The sequence below is a fragment of the Ixodes scapularis genome, unplaced genomic scaffold (genome assembly GCF_016920785.2).
Source record: "Ixodes scapularis isolate PalLabHiFi unplaced genomic scaffold, ASM1692078v2 PGA_scaffold10__122_contigs__length_95168666, whole genome shotgun sequence".
In the NCBI taxonomy this organism is placed as follows: Eukaryota; Metazoa; Arthropoda; class Arachnida; order Ixodida; family Ixodidae; genus Ixodes; species Ixodes scapularis.
Window position 1 is genome coordinate 16,548,579 of NW_024609836.1, and position 19,824 is coordinate 16,568,402.

Below are 19,824 nucleotides of genomic sequence, written 5' to 3' on the forward strand. Positions count from 1 at the left end.
CGACATTATCGGTCACGCACTCCTAAATAAATCAGAAATTAATAGCTGTTCTCCCACATTAAGCGTCTGTATGGAGGTATAACGAAATGGTGTTCCAACTCAGAATAGCAGTGTATGGTAACCGCTCGTGAGCCTTCCTCACATTTCCCATATCCGTTTAGAGCCAAGCAATGTTTTAATAACTTTTTTTTTTAAATAGCGTGTATTTATACGCTGGTTGTCCACGAAAAACCGTTATGCTTGGTTCTAACAATAGACCTTTACATGTAAGTTAACGTTAAACGAACCGTATACGCCTCATGCGGTCACATTAAAACGCAAATACAAGAATACTCCCGACGGGATTCTCGAACCAAGTGATTCGCATCCTGCGCCAACTGAGCTAAGCTGAGTAGTTCCATGGGAAAACCTAAAAAGCGATTAATAAACCAAGCATTTAGACTAGCTTGATGATGCTCACGAGGCCGGAGAACAGAGAATGTTTGTAGTTTGCACACACGTTAAGTGTGTGGTTGGACTAGTCCCGCATACTTCAGCTCAACCTTCATCACACAGAGACAGCAAACGCAACCCGCAAACTTCATTCCTATGGTAGCTCAGCACAATCTGTGTCCTCCAATATTTTTCCAGCATGAAATAGCTAGTGTAATTTAATCTTTTTTTTTGTTCTAGTTCAGAAGCACGATGATAGTTACCATTGTCGCTGACCAATAATGAAACTCAGAAAACACAATGGGAGGGGGGTAATTACAATATAGATCGCATCCCATATGTTTCTGTTCCCACTGGCGATATATGTTATAGAGGAGGTCCTTTTTCTTTATTATTTTTGAAAATAGTCAGAAGAGCATCCTGCGCTTTGTTTTGCTTAAGTGTCTGTCGGCGCTTCGACCGGGTCCCGGGAAGCGCTTTGGGAGACCAAGTGTCGCGTTTCCCAAGTTCAAGGGGGGTCCCGCGCGCGTACAAAACAGAGTTCTGCTTCCGCGGATTGTTTGTGTATCTCGTGGGGTGGTTCCGCTTATCCACGAAATACTATTGCCCCCAGGGCTGCGAGCGTCTGCTCCTTGAACTTGAAGCACAGGGCCAAACGTAAATTCATCGAGGAACCCGGGGCCAAGCGAAAAACATGTCGGCGAACGTTAGGTCCTTCGCTGAGCAAGAGGGGAACTGTGTCGGGCTCCTGGAATCGCACCTCTCTCGTGATGCTCGAAGACCGGGCACGATACTCTTGTATATGCGTCACGTACGTTTCTTTTTGCTTGAGTTTCTTCATCGGCGCCCCTTGGTCGCATAAACGTGCACCGGTCGACATGTCTCGGTGGTGCTCACCGTGGTTCGCGAGTGTATGTTTTCGGCGAAATGCCGAGTTGTACTGGTCAGTGCAGGGGGCCGGTCCAAGGGGGGGGGGGGGGGGGCGACGGGGGCGGCCGCCCCTTCCCCCCAAAACCAAGTCGACCCCCACCCCTCTCCCCTTCTCGGAAGGCAATTTGACATGGGTGGACCCCCCGGTGCACACAAAAGAATGTGAGAATAGCATCCTTACAAATTTTACACCCCCCCCCCCCCCCCCCTAAACGGAGTTCTGGATCGGCCCCTGAATCAGCGACCGTCAATTCGTTCCGTAAACTACGGTGTAAGTGCTTCTTGGGGAACTTGACCCCGAGGCTTGCGTTGGAACTCGTACACTAAAGTTTTGTGCACGTCTGGCTCGCTTTGATTTTTGCTTTGCCACGTCCACCCACATTTTGTGGTGGAATAGTCGCCCGACGAGGCACGTTTCCGTGATTTTAGCAGACTCGTATATTTTCTCTGGCATGTAAGCAGAACAGGACTCAGGTTCGGGTCCAGGAATTTTAAACCAAAGAAAGAGCTTTTTAAGCCCCACGCGGGGGCAGCGATCCCGAACGTGATTCCCTTAGCATGTGTTGGTGCATGGGACCAATTCGATGTTTTCAAGGCCCTGATTGGACGGCGACGGCCTCCGGCAAGGTATCGTAACCCTTGGCCAGAGGGTACATCGTTGAGCTCGGAACGGGCTCGTGGGAGACCCTTTAAAGTTCATCTCCGCGGTGCGCCGCGTAACCTGTCATGCGTGACAGGTTCTATCTTAATCGAAGTTTGTGGCAGCACGGGAGCGCGTAAAATCGGGTACTATCAGAGCATTCTAACGGCCAGGCGCTCAACTGCAGCGCCTACGCAACGCTGCAGTTGCACTTGCGCGACTGACCGTTAAACTGCTGCGATAGCACACGATGCCACGCGCTCCTGTGTTCCCACTAACAGTGATTAAGCTAGTACTTCGTTCAGCGCCAACCAAGTAGCCACTGTCGTCATCGTGCCCGGTAGGACCCAGGCGTCCTTTATTTGTAAGCCGTGCGCGGCAGCTTTTTGAGTCTTCATCTTTTTTCCCCTTTTTGTGTGCAACCTAAAGTTTCAGTAAAGATTTATTTTTATGTATCTTTGCAATCGAACACGAAGCCTCCGATTCATGGCTCTTGTCATCGGCAACCAACCCTCCAGCAGCTAGCGTCATTCACAATCCCCCTGCCCACGACGGCAGTGACCCAAAGTGATCATCGAGGTTCTGCAAAACAACCTGTACTTCAGCACTTATGACTGCTGTGATCATTGGTGATATATGACTAATGCCTCCAACGGTAATCTCTGAAGCAAAATCTAAATTGACTAGTGAAACATTGGCTGAGACTCAGGTACCTAAGGGGCTTCGTCTTAAACTCGAAGCATGTTGTAATCATGAAAAGGTAGCGAACCTTCTGCAATTATCTGCGTGGAATTTAGATCCGAAAGCGAGGAATTTTTCGAACATAACATCATCGAAAGCAATAAATATTAAAGTCGCGTTTTAAACTATTTTGTGATTATTTGACCATTGGAAAATATGTTGAGCCTTTTTTTAATACACGTGCGCATATTGCAGCAGCGTTCTCTCATACTTTATACTTACGTTTATACTTATACAACTTAGACTTTTATTACCTAAAGGTAAACATGTTTGACAGAAGTCCATCTGGTTGATATCAAATAATTAAAAAGTAAAAATATTCAACAACCAATCTCTAAATGTCAGAGGCACAGCACTTCTGAACCAGCTCGCTTCTTTCGTCACGGGATCCTGTGCCCGTTGAGGAGTAGCTTCTTCTAAAACCGGGTATAAACGTTGACTCGCAGCAGTTTCTTCCTCTTCTAAAAAGGTGTGTTTTTCTTTTTTCCTTGTCCTTCGTGACGCGGCGTAGTCATTTGGAGTATACCGTAGGTAAATTGCCAAGGCACCTGTTCACGTTTGCTGCGGTGGTATGAACATGCATTGGTTCTACAAGACGTTTCTGCCCAGGGTTGGTCTCATTTGTGAGGATGGACGTTTTCTTGAGGTGAATACGGTGGTCTTTAACATCGCAGTGCTCGGCAACAGTGCTGGGCTCAGCACCAGCGCTGCGCTCATGATTGAATTCGCGGACGTCGTTTTTGTGGTGACCGATTCTTTCGGAGTGTCTTGCTTCGCCGATGTAGGTGACGGGGCAATGCGCGCAGGGAATCTTGTAGAAGATGTCCTGCGGTCTTTCTTTAGGAGCATGATATGTTGGCAGGCAAAACTCAAGGAGGCGTCACAGTTGGTCCACGCTGAGGCTGGTTCTTTCGCTCAGGTCGTGTTCTCTCTCGAGGGCGTCTCTCGTCGTGACCACCAGGCAAACCGGCACGCTTGTGAAAAGTGGTATAACGTCAAACCATGACGCCTGTATTGCACACTTTAAGCGAGGATGTTAGCTCCTCAAAGTTACTAGAGTTGCGCACATAGGTCTGCGTTTTTCCAACAAGAGGCGAGAAAGTGCGGTGAAGGCAGTTTGACAGCGCTCAGAGAAGCGAAGTGGGGAAGTCCACAGTGAGTCGGTGGGGAACGTTAGGTTTGTGGATCTTTGGATATAAGGGGGGGGGGGGGGGGAAGGGGGAGGGTAGAATCCCAAGGCTAAGTCATTCCTGAATATCCCATCTCTTGTCTCCCGTGCGAAACGGCGCCGTGTTGTTTGAAGAGGCGTCGCTGCGTTTCAATAAGAGCTAAGCCTTTTTCTTTCTTTACTTTTTCCTCAGGTAAGTTCGCTCTTTGCAAATTTTACAAAAAGAAAAATGCACCATCTGTGGACAACGCTGCACAAAGTCGTAGCGCGACAGGTTCAGAGCCCGAATTTTTCGGTCGATTTAAAGAGCCTGGCGTCTCCTTGAATCACCCAGTAATCTATTGAATGGGCCTATTGCTAAGTTACCCAAGCATCAAGGAGTGCAGGAAATGGTGTTCCACGCGCAGAATGTACCTGCGTCTGCAGCAGTAACTGTTCTAAAGCAAAAGCCTAAAACAAATAGCATCTTGCACGCGCGTTCGTCAACGCTTTATTTTGATTATTTACTTCAATGTCTTTTGTACGAGGAAGGCGAGCGTGCGGCACGTGTGACGGTGCACGTAAAGTTTTTGGTCACGCAAAAAAAAAAACAAATACACGAAACCCTAGCCATAAACAGCTTCGGTGTAATAACAGGGCGTCGTGGGCGTCGGCGAGGATGTTGGCTCGAGTGCTGGCGAAAGACTGACTCTGGCTCGCCACGCGGAACCCCTGATGTACTACACGCGTAGGCCTCTAGAACAATCGGTGTAGGCGGTTCGGCGAGTAGAACCATTCGGACCTCGAATAAGCAACATAATTCTTTAATTCACCAGAACGCGACATTTACAGAAATCACGAAAAGGTGCGCTTACTCCCAGGTATCAAACCTCGGCCCTTTGCGTGGGAGCCAAGCACGATTCCCATTCGGCCACAGGCGCGCGGCCAACTTGGCTAGCGGCGCGCGCGGCAATACAAACTAAATTCTCTCGTGAGGCACGAGAAGATGTAGAGCGCTTGTGAAAGAGAAGTACAGTTTGCTAATTGCAATAGGAAAGCAGCAAAACTCACCGCGCTAAGAACCGTGCCAGTGCAGTTAGCTTAAATGCATGTAGCCCCTCATCTATTGTCCAAGTGCCAACAGAATGAGTTTTCAATATAATGTACCAACGTGCTAATTCTGCTCTGCTTCGAAATAAAATATTATCACGGTGCGTATTTAGGTACCATCTCTGTTCGTTCCAGGAACTGTCCAGAGTTATCCGCAAGTTTCGAACCGACTTCGCTCAACTGACCAGCGAGGTACATGCTTGAGCCGTAAAATCTGCAATTCAATGCCTGATATTTTCCTTTGTATTCAGCAAGCTCGCAGCTACCTTGAGCAGAACGACGAAGAACCAGGCCGACTCTACCGGGAGCTCATACGTTGCCACGGTCATCGGTGCATCAAAGAGGTGAGCCCAGCGGATCATCTTCACTATTAAATGACTGCCACACCTTTGAACAAGGGGGTTGCATGTAGATGGGGGCCAGCGTCACGAAGACAGTGTGTGTGGTGTACGAGAAAGAGAAATAGAAAGGAAGGTTGAGTGATTAATTGATTGATCACGCTTAGATTGATAGATCCAGTAATGTTCTTCGTATTTTTCTTCACCTAAGGGTTTTATAGACCTGAATAGTACTTCAGAGATTGATTCATTCATTCATTTATTCATTCATTCATTCATTGACTAATTGTACGTTGAGTGAGAGGCCCAGGAAACTTAGTATTTGGTGGCAAGGACGCTAGAGTGGAGATAAAGAAAGAAAACACATTTCTCCAACAGCCGAGAGCAAGAGAGGAACTGTTGTCAGCTCCGCCCCGTTGTCATGGGGATGTCATACGTAACGGCCTTCGTAAAGCGCGAAACACATGTACGACGAAACCGTCCGATCCGACGTCCGACCGCGCAATACGACGGTCGGAGGCGAGGGTTTTCAACGCTCTCCGATACTACGAACACCCTCTCCCCCCAAGGTCATTCCGGCAGTCCGCACGTCGGATCGGAAGGTTTCGTCGTACATGTGTCTCCCGCTTAACACCGGGAAGAATTTTTCATATGGTTGAAAAAACCCCGAGACTGCGGGTAAACGACACAACACTAAAAAGTCTCTAGAGACTTTTTAGTGTTGTGTCGTTTACCCGCAGTCTCGGGTTTTTTTCAACCATGTGCAATGTACACCAGCTCGTTTGCGCCCTTACTTTTTGTTCAAGAATTTTTCCCCGACCTTCGCGGTTTGGGTACCTAAATATATTTCTTGAGTGGAAAATTTAGAAACGGAAATCTTGGAAACAGAGCTGGTTAAAAAAAATTTTATGAAATTAAGCATTCTTAAGGGGTGTCCAAACAGGACACTACAAAACGCACGACTCCGACAAATCGTGAAAACTGAAGCGGTCGCTTCTATTTTTACGATTTGTCGGAGTCGTAAAAATTTTTTCAGGAGTCGTGAAAATTTTCACGCTCACGACTTCTCTCCTCGCCTCCTCCACTTTTCTCTGACGTCGGTGCCTGTGAGATTCGACGTCACACGCCACCTGCGTCCGGCTCACCTCGCCAACGCCCTCGCGTACCGCAGTCGCCTTGGCTCGAAGGTCAAGGAGGTCAGTCTTCGGGTGGCTTTGGGACATTCCTGCGTCGAAGGTTGCGCTTCGACCGCCGTGGCTCAGCTTTCTTTGCCAAAATCCTCGTTCGTAGCTCGAAAAACATAAATAAAGTGCAGTACTCCACAGTGAGACTTTTAGTTGTATGTAGAAACACTGAGAACTTAAGAATATCTAATTTATTTGATTAAACTCCAAACCAACCAGGTTTGTTTGTCTATACGAGGTACGCTAGGAACAAGAGCCGCGGGAATCCAATCCACAGAACTGTTGGAAGATGACACGACCTTGGATGCCACGCGCGCTCGCCAGGCTAGCCTCCTCACACTCAAATCTTCCCTTTCCCTTTTTCGGGACTTGAAAAACGGCGGAGGCCTTGAGCGATTGACCGACAGCCAACAGAGCGTGTGAGTGGCTCTCCGGACCCACGTGATGAGCAGAGCAAGGCCAACGTGGTGGAAGCGAGGAAGAGATTTGACGGGGGGGAGTTTCCCCCCGGCAGCTTTGACGGAGGGAAATTTCCCCCCGACGGCCGGAAGCGGAGCGCGGCAGGACTTGCCGGAGTCGTGAGTTTTGTAGTATCCTGTTTGGACAAGCCTTGAGAATACGGCAGTCTCGATGTTTCTGAAGCGCCGTTCACACACCTGCAACCGAGCAGGGCGGAGAGAGACAAGACCGGTTTTTAGAACCTGCTGCTGCGCAGCAGGTTCTACGCCGTTAGACGGAACTTGAAAACCAGTTTTGGCTCCCTCCGTCCTTCTGGGTTGCAAGTGTGTGAACGGCACTTCATATATGCGGCGAGAAGCTGAGACAGGAGGTGGCGAGAGGGTACGCTAAAGCGCCGAGCTCTGATTGGAGCGATTCGTGGGTAGAGCTAAGGCTAGCTGCCTCACTCGTCCAAGGTCTACCCACTAAGCATTCGAACCAGAGCTTGTTGTTCTGACGTCCCATCTTGTCTCCTCCTCTCCCTCAGTTTCTCGGCGCATAAGCAGATACCCTAATTACTGTAATTAACAAGTTTATTATTCAATTGTAGCTGAATAAAAAATTGGTGGTTACGACTATATCTGCACATATTGCCCGCTGGGAGTATTGGCGACTCCAACGAAACCGACGCCGCGTAGCGGCCACGCCAAGAAGCTCAGGAGTGGAGGTCGTTTTGACTCTGTCGTCTGCTATCGCTGCTTGGTTCCTGTAGGCAGCATAGAAACAAACACCGTTTCCAGTAATTAATTGTTTGCTTCCGCCGTGTCATTCTTACGCACTGACTAGAGGAGGCTTGATGCCGTCTAAAAAGCGCTTTCCTTTCATGTGTAACACAGATTTTACGCCGCAGTGAAATAGGCCTATGGTGGTCCGCGTGCTGAACAACAAAAACAACCTCCTTTCGTCCGCTTTTTCGCTTGACCAGCGCGCCCCCTATAGTTCGCTGGAGTCGCGATTAACTTCAATAAGAGTCAAGGCGAGCTGGCAAACAATCCTAGTTAAGGATTAAAACATTCAGACAAGGAAACGAAAAGGAACATAACACAAGGAAAGGGACATGGTGTGTGTATTCCTTTTCGTTCCCTTGTCTCAAGATTTTAATTCTTAATTATGGTATTTTTTTTAAGTATAACTTCAGTTTAATAATACTTTTCGCGTACCTCCGGTGGACTTTTTTTTTGGTATCACTTCATTTCGCTCACTCTGTACGTAGATGTAAATTTTTATAAGCATTACATATGCTCATGTTTAGTTACATGTTTATTTTTGTTTTTAGTTAAATCAAATTGTTTAAACAGGACGTGCTACAACTTCTTTGGTAAGCATAAATTGTGGAACAAGTATTCCTGCCGATTGCATTCGAAAACAATATATCAAACAAAAAACTTCTACTCTGCCTTAATATTTTGCGCTAATGTATGTTGTTATTTGATAGAATAATTATAAAAGCACTACTTTGATAAGTAGATATTTCATTATCCTGCCAGTAAACAAACACATAATAATACGCTGTGTGCTCACCTAAACTGTGGGAAGTTTAAAAACACAAATAAAAAAGCTTTGCAAGAAAAGTGCAAAAACCTAGTCTAACAATGCATATATATCAGTAAATGTTCTGCTAATTTACGGAGCAGTCTCAGTTTTTTTCTCATCATGACAATAAGGGAGTCAATCACCGCTTAGATTACTTGAGATAGTGATGTTCTTTAAAATGTTTTCTTCCCTAAATACTACATCGAAGATCTGTAGCATGCAGGACATACTTAAGGTTGTTAATAAAACCTACAGAACTTACGGTGTAGGTTGCCTGACTGTAATGTCTATAGAAAAATAAATTTACATCTATCGGGCTAATAAGGCTTTATGCGTATTAAGTAAACGAGAATGTAGAAAAAAAGACGATAGCGAGCTTCATTTTTATTCGCCATGAATTAAAATTTTGCACTGACAGTGCATCAAAAAATAACTCTTCATAAAACACTCAAAATGAAGGAAGAATATTTAAAAACCAAAGGGTTCACATTTTTTAAAAAAAACCTCATGAGCGCATTATTTTTGCAACATGCGTGCATTTATGTATACTTAGATTTTCAGGAACGATGTTCATGCATCATTTACGGATAGTCAACTCGTGTTGATATATACTTTGGTGATACCGACAATTGCATGTTGTCTCGTTCAAAAATAGCAAAAAGATGCGGCTTTTTCTTCTTTTTTTTACGTCTTTTTTTAATACATCAATTCTTTAGTCGTGCATGAATGCGGCGTGCTGGACGTTGAAAAGCCCAGACTAGCACTAGCAGTCATAGCGCACTGCCTGAATGGCTCTTCTACAGCGTAAACCGGACTCGCCATGTCTCAAAGGCAGTCCGACCTTATGTAGTCTAAACATGAACGTCTCATTTGTTTTAGTTTTTGTTGGAATGCACAAAATCACATTTACTAATATCTAAAAGTTCAAGCAGCTAAACCAACATTTCTTTCTTTGAGACTGTCCAAAGAAAGCATGAATCTAGCCATTCTGGAAGGAAGAACTTACAAAAGAGTCTCCCGGATGTCTCAACATTGGTAGAAGACGTTTCTCTCGAAGTCTTGACCTTAGTGGAACGACGGTTACGATTCCATGAATCTCCCTTCAACATCTTACATTGAACGCTTTTAAGAGTAGAGTGTATGCAAGAAGCTGGTGGAAGTCTGCCTTTATAACCAGAGTGGTGGGCTTTCCCTTTCACTGTCCTGGAAAGGGTAAAGAAAGACAGTGAAAGTTAGCGGCCGGACTGAATACAGTCTCCCTGACAGATTAAGCGACTCTTCTCACCGATTTGTGATTCCTTCTTCGGAGTTATGAGCGGCTGATGCCTCCTTGGCTATTGCGCGATAATCGCATTATCTGTACCAGCCCCGCCCTACGATCCTTAGGGATGTGACATTTATTCATGCAGTTTGACATGCAGTCCGTACCTTGGCAACTGGACCCCGAGCCCCTGATAACCACTTTGCAGGTGAGCACCACAGGGGGCGCCACCAGAGATGCGCTTCGAAGTAACAACACTTCAGCCATCGTGCTGCTTAAAATCATTGTTGCCAGCTATCTGAAGCTCAACTCGCCGGAAAACGTTTTGTGTCCTCCAAAGACAATAAAGTCCGCGACAGAGCAAACAATCTCGTCTCACCGTCTTGACACCATCTGTGAAACTCAGGAAATCAAGTTATCGAATTGTAATCATCACCAATTGTACCCGGGATGCACTAAAAAAGACCGAAATGGAGGCGCCCACAAAAAAGAGATCGGGAGATGACCTGCCCTTTAGCTAAACAGATCTTATTTTTGGCTCTTGGACCAGCTAAATAACTTTTATGAAATTCACACTTTGCGTTGCTTATATCCATCTTCAACCATCGATGACCCTCAAACATACAGACGATTGCTGACAAGGGTGCATTTCACCTGATTACTAGCAGTGTTTGTTGTTTCTCGCTCTAACGGGAAAGATTCTAAAAGTGTCACATGTTTTTGGGGGGTGATTTGTGGAGAGCTTAATTTGGGCGAATTTCCTAAGCTACATTTACGCTTTTTTTTTGCTTTTTTTTTGGCACAGCATGCAGTTGCTTCACCAGAGCCAGCTTCCGTGTCACCAACTGAACCGATCTTGAGTACACCACTCAATTTATGGCGAAGGTGGGCTCAAGTTGCAGACCTTTCTTCCTAGATCTCGGATTGGTCGACATATCTGCATTTTTCTCACAGGATGGCGCTGCGGCTGCTGGTGCCTTGGACGAAGCAAGCAGTGGCTGGTCGAGAAAGAGCGAAGGTATGGGACGCTTGAATCTTGACGTAGTGCTGGGGTAGTCCCTCTCTCCCGTTTAGCCATCGGTGTCTTAACAGACGAGTGAACACCTCGTAGGTGAGCAGGCCCCTCGATTTTCTACGTCAACCAGAAGCTAGCCCGAGGCAGAGATGGGACACGAGTTTTGTGTCAGCTAGGAATCGTCTTCACAAATTGAGAAGTCAAACAAACACCTCCTAGAGAGAAAACTGTAGTATTCATCATAGCGTGAGAGTAGGTGAAATTATGTTAGTTTAACCTGACCAAAATAACAGCCCTTTCGCGAGTATTCCTTTCGCGGGGCTCATTTTTGTAGATTTTATTCCTATCCTGTAAAACCGTAGTGTACAACCTTGTTTATCAGCTACTGAGAGCGGTCTACAGATTGAACAGGAGTGGGACATCAGCGTTCGAATAGAGCCCGCGCTCATTGAGTGAGAACACAAGCCCCAGTCAAAGGCTGACACATGACTCACTGGCCCCGGGAATGTGACAAATAAAATGCAGCACTGCGGTGCTCGATCCAAGAGGTGTTGACAAACGCGGACGACCCGCTCGTGTCCTACCTGCACCACTTTGGCCTACGGTAGGTGACGTAGAAATTCCATCATCATCGACCATTCCACCTACTGCTCTCAAGCGGTCGTCATTTAATTACTTCCGGGCATGTCAGTGAGGCCGTTCTCAACATTTGGGCAGCATACCTGGGCTGTACGGTGACTGTACCGAACACCTAACGTTCGCTCGCAGCTGCCGCTAGGAACTGGTTCGCGTTTCTAGAACATTTATGGCTACTCCTCGATTAGTCTATTGCGTTCACTTGTTTTATTTCGGTAAATTATCAGCTAGCATATTTTCGCTCCGTTAATTAACAGCAAAGGCATCCAGCGGCAGTACCGCTGCGTCCATTGCATGAGAAAAGACTAGGTTCCTGATAGTACAGTTCTGACCCCGAAAAATGTCTTGCCTGATTTCTGGAAAACACCATGCAAACGCAATTTTGGTTTTCTTACTCAGAAGTTAGAAATATGAAACGGAGAGCATATTCCTTTCGTATTCCCAGCCATATGTAGTATCGTTTTGTTAGCCAAGGAAGCACGGTCACATCGAAGTTGGACACATTACTTTTATTTTTTTACGAATAATAAGAATCCACTTTTGCACAAAACACGCTGCACCCACACTGGCGTCGTTGGGTTTTCGGCGGTGCGTCCAAGATAATTGTGCAGTCTAAAGGTTTTTGCGCGACACAAGGGACAATCACAAGCGAGTAGACACGGACAAGCGAAAACTTTCAACTAGTTTATTCTTTCTCGATCGACCACGAACATCCAGAAAGAGCATGCGCAGCACGCTACATAGAAGAAAAAAGGAAACAGAAAATCGATACAAAAGTCACCCACCAAGACACATTCCACGATAGTCATTATCGAACCAGCAACCCGGATAAAAACTGCACTTCACTTTCAAGCAAAGAAACCGAGGTATCGCTGACACAGTCACGGCCCTTCTTTATATAAAAAGCTTCCACCAATTCTCTGGCTGTGCTGTCTTTGCTTCTACCCAAGATCCTAATCTCCTGAAATCGCGCCTCACACCCACAGTCGGCACAGTGAGTAGGCAAGTGTGCATTGCCTTTATTCCTGACCGACAATTCTGCTCCCGTGCGCGGTCATTAACACAGCGACCAGTTTGACCAATATATACTTTCCCACACGAGGGCGGAATCTCGTATACCACCGCTGTGGCAATACCCACAAACGGTCGGGCATGCTTTTTGTTGCAGTCACTCGTCTTTTTTCTTTCCGAGGAAATCCTCGGGCAAAGGCCCGCAAAGTCTCGGGCAAAGGCTCGGGTGCGGGAGGAAATCCTCGGGCAAAGGCTCGGGTGCGTGGAGCAGAGAACACGCAAGGCACAATGTACCTTTCGTGTTCTCTGCTCCACGCAAGCTTGCGGGCCTTTGCCCGAGGATTTCCTCGGGAAGAGAAAAGATGAGTGGCTGCAACAAAAAGCACACCCGACCATTTGTGGATTGTGCCACAGCGGTGGTATACGAGATTCCGCTCTCGTGTGGGAAAGTATATATTGGTCAAACTGGTCGCTGTGTTAATGACCGCGCACGGGAACATGAATTGTCGGTCATGAATAAAGGCAATGCACACTTGCCTGCTCACTGTGCCGACTGCGGGTGTGAGGCGCGATTTCAGGAGTTTAGGATCTTGGGTAGAAGCAAAGACAGCACAGCCAGAGAATTGATGGAAGCTTTTTATATAAAGAAGGGCCGTGGCTGTAATAGCGATACCTCGGTTTCTTTGTTTGAAAGTGAAGTGCAGTTTTTATCCGGGTTGCTGGTTCGATAATGACTATCGTGGAATGTGTCTTGGTGGGTGACTTTACTATCGATTTTCTGTTTCCTTTTTTCTTCTGTGTAGCGTGCTGCGCATGCTCTTTCTGGATGTTCGTGGTCGATCGCGCACGAATAAACTAGTTGAAAGTTTGCGCTTGTCCGTGTCTACTCGCTTGTGATTGTCCCTTGTGTCGCGCAAAAACCTCAAGACTGCATCATGAACCAACTAGGGAAACAACAAGTTTTAATCAAGATAATTGTGCACCCATTCTGCGTGTTTCACACGCAGCGATTTTGCTCCTAGAGCGCGATTCCCGCCGCCGCGGCGCTCTGGCCAGCCGCAGCAGCAGAGCAACGCGGTTCGAGAAGGTTAAGGCCCATACGCACATTCGCGTTTGAGCGCGGTGCGTTCCGTAGCGGCAAGCGGACGCGTTGCGTTGCGAAGACCGCTTGCTCCAAACGTGTACGCACAGTTGCGTTGACACGCAGTCAACCGCAGTCAAGAGCCAATAAGAACGCGCTATCGTCGCTAGTGGCTCACCAATAGTAAGCGAAATCCAAGGCAACATGGCGGCGCACAGTGGCAGCGTCGAAGTGTTCGATCTCGGGACAATCTCGCCGGCTTCCCCGACGTTTTGTCAAGCCTGAACCATCGCAGCCTTGGAAAATACAGTCCCCACCGCTCCCCAAAACGAAAAAGCAAGCATTAAGACCGGCGAACCGGATACGTCTCGCCGAGTCGGCCGGGTGGGGCGAGCGAACACGTCACCCCCCCCCCCCCCCCCCCCCCTCCTCTTTCGGCTTCTGATTGGTCGAACGCACCCGAACGCACCGCAACGCTTCGGAAAGTCGAACAAGTCTTTACTCGCTTGCGTCGCGCTACCGAGCGTTGCGGGGAGGCGCGCGTCGCTCCGAAAGCGACCGCGCCTGGCCGCAAGGACTCCGCAACGCACTCAAACGCGCTCAAACGCGAATGTGCGTATGGGGCGTTAGACATTTTTCGCAGCGGCAGAGCGGCGGCATCCGCGCTGGCCATTTGCAGCGCGGTGGAGAACACCGTGACAGGAGAGAGCATAGCGGGAAAGCTTCCGCATAGGGTGGCGTTTTCACCTTTTTCAAGCAGACAACATGCAGAGAAAGCACGCTAGCGACTAGTTTGCTATTTCTTTTTTCATTTTATTGGAGGGTTTAGCTCTTTTGCCCCAGGGGTCGTGTCGGAACTGTTCGGGAAGGGGAATTGTTCTCCCTTTTTCAAAACATTTTGCGAGGAATGTCTGTAATGTTTGGGCATATACTAGTGTGAGACCGATTGCCTATTGCCCCCCCCCCCCCCCCCCGCCCCCACTGTTCTGACACCGCTGGCCTTGGAGCTGTGCTTGTAAGGTCAAGTTCTCCTTTCCTCGCCCCTTTTGTGCCAGAACCTGTTCATACTGGCATTCTTAAAGGGGTACTCCGCCGATTTTTGAGCTACCTCAACTAACTATATTTTCTGACTCCCCGGCCTTTGCCCTTTCTGGTATGCTATTTAGTATCGTGAAATTCATAATAGTTATTGCGAAATCGGCAAATGAAAATGATGCAAAAACAAACCTTCAAATATACCCGCCCCTTTCAGGGCCGTGACGTCAGTGGAAGGTTAGCTTGCCAGTCGGGCGAGCAGTCTAAAAAATAGAATATGTCAATCATTTGTTCCGTGCTGGAGCGCGGGGACTGGAGCGAGCTTCCAAAGCTTTCATTTGACACCATGAAACTGCTTTGAATCAGTAGGGAACAAATTCTACAGTCCAAAGAGTGAACCCCTGCACTTCCAATGACGTCACTTTTTCATTGTTGCCAGTAGAAACTTTCAGTTTGAAAAACACGGTGAGTTGTTGTTGAAAAACTTTATTGAGTTGAAAGATTTAGGAAAGGGAGGGGGAGAAAGGGGAAGAAAAAGGAGAGAGTGGTTGTGTGCCCCTATTCCGGGGCTCCAAGTGCGGAGTGAACTCGGAGTGCTCGGGCCACGAGCAGCCTCTGCTCGCTAGCCGTCGCGTACTTGAGTCCCGCTTCCCACTCCTCGAGTTTGGGCTCCTCGACTGGAGCCAGTCCTGGGAGGTTGTTGCATGCCCAGACAACGTGATAAACGTCCACCCAGGGCTCACCACAGAAGGGACAGTCTGCCGTGGCGTACCGCTCTGGGTACCACAGATGTAGCTGGATCGGTGTGACGAACGTGTCCGTCTGAAGTCGTCTCCACGTGAATTCTTCTTCTTTGCTGAGACCTTTGGCCGGCCCAGGATATTCTGCCCTATGTGTTCGTAGAGCCCTTAAGGCCTCACTGTAAGTGAGCGCACTGTCCAGATCCCTGTGGGGCAGAACCGAGTCCCGGTATAACGCACCTCGGGCCGCAGCATTCGCCGCCTCGTTTCCGACTTGCCCCATATGGCCGGGGGTCCAGATCAGATGTACTCCCTCTACCGCGGTTTTGCGGAGGAGCCTTAGAGCTGGTTGACCCACGACCCCTCGCGCAAAGTTTTGACAAGCTCTTTGTGAATCCAAAATTATCGTCGCACGAGGATTGCAAACCACCGCCAATGCTATGGCCGCCTCCTCCACTTGTTCAACCGTCTGCAACACGGTGAGGACCGAAATTGTAAATTCAATACCTTCGTGAAAAAAAAATTATTTTGACCTAATATTTGGGATACTATTTTGGCGACGTTGTTTGGCGAGTTTAGGAAAATTTCAAGCAAATCGGGGACCATGAAGAAATCGGCGGAGTACCCCTTTAAGACTTTCGTGTTTAGTGTTTGAGAGTTTCATGTGTCGTCGTGTTTCGCCTCCTGATAAGCACATATCTCCATGCATATGTCCAATGAGGAGGTTTGTTGGAGTCTTTCCAAACAAGGTTCCACACTCCGCGACAACGAACTGTAAAAACTAAATGAGCAAACAAAATAAATTTTTGTTTTTGTTTCGAAAGTTCTTTTTTTTATAAGTATAATTAAACAGTAAACTAAAACCCAAGGCAGTCAGATAGTTATTAGAGACCTCTAAAACGCATTGTCCGCGTCCGTTTTCAGCAAGCAACGTTGGGTTCCTTAGCGGAAGAAAAAGCTCGCGGTCGACGCATCGGTAATAAAAAGTTGGGATGTATGCCGCAGTTCCGCTAACGGCAGCAATTTTCTACGCAGAACCGCGGCTTGTGAAACGAGCATTTGTCACTTCCCAAGTTCCGCACACGCGTAAACATCACAAATTGCTTTTGTATCTTTGCTAATAGACCACTTTAAAAATTTGCAATAACGTAATTTCTATAAGAATTTGGTATGTGATTTTTATCAGGTAACGAATTCTGCACAGCTGTTTTAAATGTATACTTTTTGAATCCACGAGCTTAGACAGGAGGTCAATGCATTACGGGACTTCATCTTCACTCAAGTTCTTGCATGCTTTCTAAAAACATTGTTCGTTAAAATGTGAATTATTGAGCCAGATCCATTCGCCCGAGTTGTTATTTTTTCGGAGCTTTGTTTCCTCTTAATGTCATTTCCTCTCAAACATACGCCAGCGTGTCAAATAAAATTGCTCGCTGGAACAAGGCCTGTAGTTGGGGTAGTCGGTGGTTCATACTATTTGGTGGGAACAGCGCAAAAAAGGCGTAGGACCAGGACGAAAAAACACAGAAACACACAGCGCCTGTCTGTGTGTTTCTTGGTCCTGGTCCTACGTCTTTTTTGTGCTTTTCCCACCAAGCAGTGTGCTCGCTAGAGGCGAGGATCCGAGCCATGAATGCCTAGTGCGAGCCTCAGTCGGCATATTTCAGCAATGACACAGCGATCTTGTTTTCTTCACATCTTCGAAGAAGTCGGAAGGTTACTAAATAAAATTCAACCGACTCAGCATTAGGCGAATCTCCGCAATGAGCTCCTTCAGAATTAATGTATTTAAACTCAATTGATTACCCCTTCCTCTAGTGCTGAGATCCCAACATCCATCATCGCATCAGCACGTAAATATGAACGAAATGCAAAAATCACCATTCTAGTTTGGTTTGGAAAGGAAGTCACGGAAAATAGGACGTTTCTGTCTCCCGCTGCAAATAGTCGCATTATGGCCTTGACCAGGACAGGATCAGCATCATAAGTTCATGGGCAAGTAGTTAGTTCAAGAGCTTATGCCACGAGATCAAAGCTACTGAGCATTATTTAGAAACCCGTACCCGTTGTTATGGAGGTCGCCGACGCGCCGACGCTAGCGAGCTCCAAAGTCCAAAGCGACCGAGGGAGAGCAACCGTTCGCGCGCGGAGCCCCGTCCCGCCGCTTCGCGCGTAACCTGAGCGCCCCGTACCAGAGGCGCCTTTCTTTTATTTCGTTTTAGATTTAATAAACGAGACGTCAGTCTTCAGCCTGACTCCGGCACGAAAGGTTGTCCATGTGTGCCCTTCGCAAAAGAACGTAAAACGAAACATGGTGTCAGAAGTGGGATCGCTCCGCGAGTCTACTAATAATTAGTAAAGCGCAGGATCGACTACAAACGAAGGAACAATGGACAAGCACTCAACTTCTGCCGACAACGGTGCTACCGAACAAACGGTAACGGCAACTTTTCGCATCTCGCCACCCGAAGCCTTCACTTTTACAACACCTAACAAATGGCCGGCGTGGAAGAAGAGATTCAAGCGCTTCCACAGTGCATCAGGACTGGCATCTCAACCATCATCACATCAAGTCGACACTCTCATTTACATCATGGGACCGCAAGCGGAAGGCGTCTTACAGACCTTCAAGCTGTCCGACACCGAGGCCCAAGATTTCGAGAAGGTGATGGAAAACTTCGAGCGTTACTTCATTCCTCGTCAAAACGTGGTGTATGAGAGAGCCATGTTCAACACAAGATCGCAACTGGAGACCGAAACCGTCGAGGAGTACGTCACTGCACTCCGTGGATTAGCCACTACGTGCAACTATGGACCACTGAAGGAAGAATTGATCCGCGACAGGCTGATTGTTGGTCTTCGGGACAGCAGGACTTCAGAAAAACTTCAACTGGATCCTGATCTGGACCTCCAGAAGGCCATCGCTGCTGCGCGACAATCAGAAGTGATTAAGAAGCAACAAGTGCAACTCCGACCGACAAAAGAAAAGGATGCCAACGTTGACCGTATAGCAGCCAAAAATGGGACAGCAGTAGGACCTGCTCAGCGAGGAATTGAACGTTCAAATGTTCGAACTCCTACTAAGAAGACCGCGACACCCAAACCAAAAGGCAAACCGTGCCGTTGGTGTGGTCGAGAAGCTCACCCGAGGAGCGTGTGTCCGGCGAAGAACGCAGGCTGCAACAGGTGTAAGAAAAAGGGACATTTTGCAACAGTCTGCAAATCTTCAACTACCGTGAACTTCCTCGTACACGAACAAGGATTCGTGGGAGCTGCAGCTTCTCCTCAAACAGCAAAATGGGACATCGAGATATTCGTCGACGAAACTCCTGTTGTTTTCCGAATTGACACTGGAGCAGACGAAACGGTGTTACCAGATGCCATCTTTCAAAAGGTCTTCGCAAAGTGCCACAAGCTCTCCGAGCCCCAACGCCGACTTCATGGTCCAGACGGACGACCCCTTAAAGTCATGGGATCAGCTTGGATGAAGCTCAACTGCAGTGGACAACAAGCACTCGAAGAAGTTTACATCGTGAAAGGACTTCGCAAACCTCTCTTGGGTAAGCCAGCTATCGAAAAGTTTCGGCTTTGCCCTCAAATCTGCATGACTGCGAACAAAACTTGCGAACCGAAGAAAGAGTTCTCTCACCTGTTTCAAGGACTGGGATCTCTCGAAGGTGCTCACGTTCTCAAGCTGAAACCTAACGCGACGCCGTTTGCTATCGCATCACCGAGAAGAGTACCGCTTTCGCTGTATCGAGAAACGCAGGAAGAGCTAGAAAATATGCAGTCGCAAGGTGTCATCTCTCCAGTAGAAGAGCCTACTGAATGGTGCGCGCCGATGGTCATCGTCCCCAAACCGTCTGGCAAAATTCGCATTTGTGTTGATCTCACACAACTGAACAAACATATTCAGCGCGAATATCACCCTATCCCATCATTGGAGCACACGCTGGGAAGGCTAGCGGGAGCCAAGATCTTCTCAAAGCTGGAAGCGAATTCTTGGTTCTGGCAGATCCCTCTAGACGAGAAATCACGACTCCTGACGACATTCATCACTCCGTTTGGAAGATTTTGTTTAATCACCTACCATTCGGAATCACGTCAGCACCGGAACACGTCCAGAGACGTATCTCACAACTTCTCCAAGGAATTGAAGGAGTACTTTGCCACATGGACGATATCTTGATATGGGCGTCATCTTCCGAGCAGCACGAGCAACGTCTGCGAGAAGTCCGCAGGCGACTCTCATCAGCAGGACTCACGCTCAACGAGGATAAATGCGTCTTTCGAGTGAGAAGTATCAAGTTCCTAGGTCATCAAGTCGACAGCGATGGTGTCCGTCCAGACGAGACAGTCGTCAACGCAGTGAAGCAGATGCCCATACCGACTTCAAAGCAAGAAGTCAAGCGCATCATGGGTATGGCGACATACCTAGGACGATTCGTGCCACACCTGTCTGACCTACTGCATCCATTATCGTCACTGCTCA

General features: G+C 47.6%; 1 protein-coding gene across 1 annotated transcript in view; it reads left to right on the plus strand.

The window, feature by feature from the left end:
• LOC8031031 (putative phosphoenolpyruvate synthase) overlaps positions 1 to 19,824 on the plus strand; it is a 382,894-nt gene that overhangs the window by 287,767 nt on the left and 75,303 nt on the right. Inside the window, exons 31-35 of the mRNA XM_040212580.3 lie at positions 5,136 to 5,192; positions 5,252 to 5,344; positions 9,963 to 10,022; positions 10,620 to 10,699; positions 10,769 to 10,832. Coding sequence (XP_040068514.2) covers positions 5,136 to 5,192; positions 5,252 to 5,344; positions 9,963 to 10,022; positions 10,620 to 10,699; positions 10,769 to 10,832 — 354 coding nt within the window. The remainder of the gene's footprint in view (positions 1 to 5,135; positions 5,193 to 5,251; positions 5,345 to 9,962; positions 10,023 to 10,619; positions 10,700 to 10,768; positions 10,833 to 19,824) is intronic.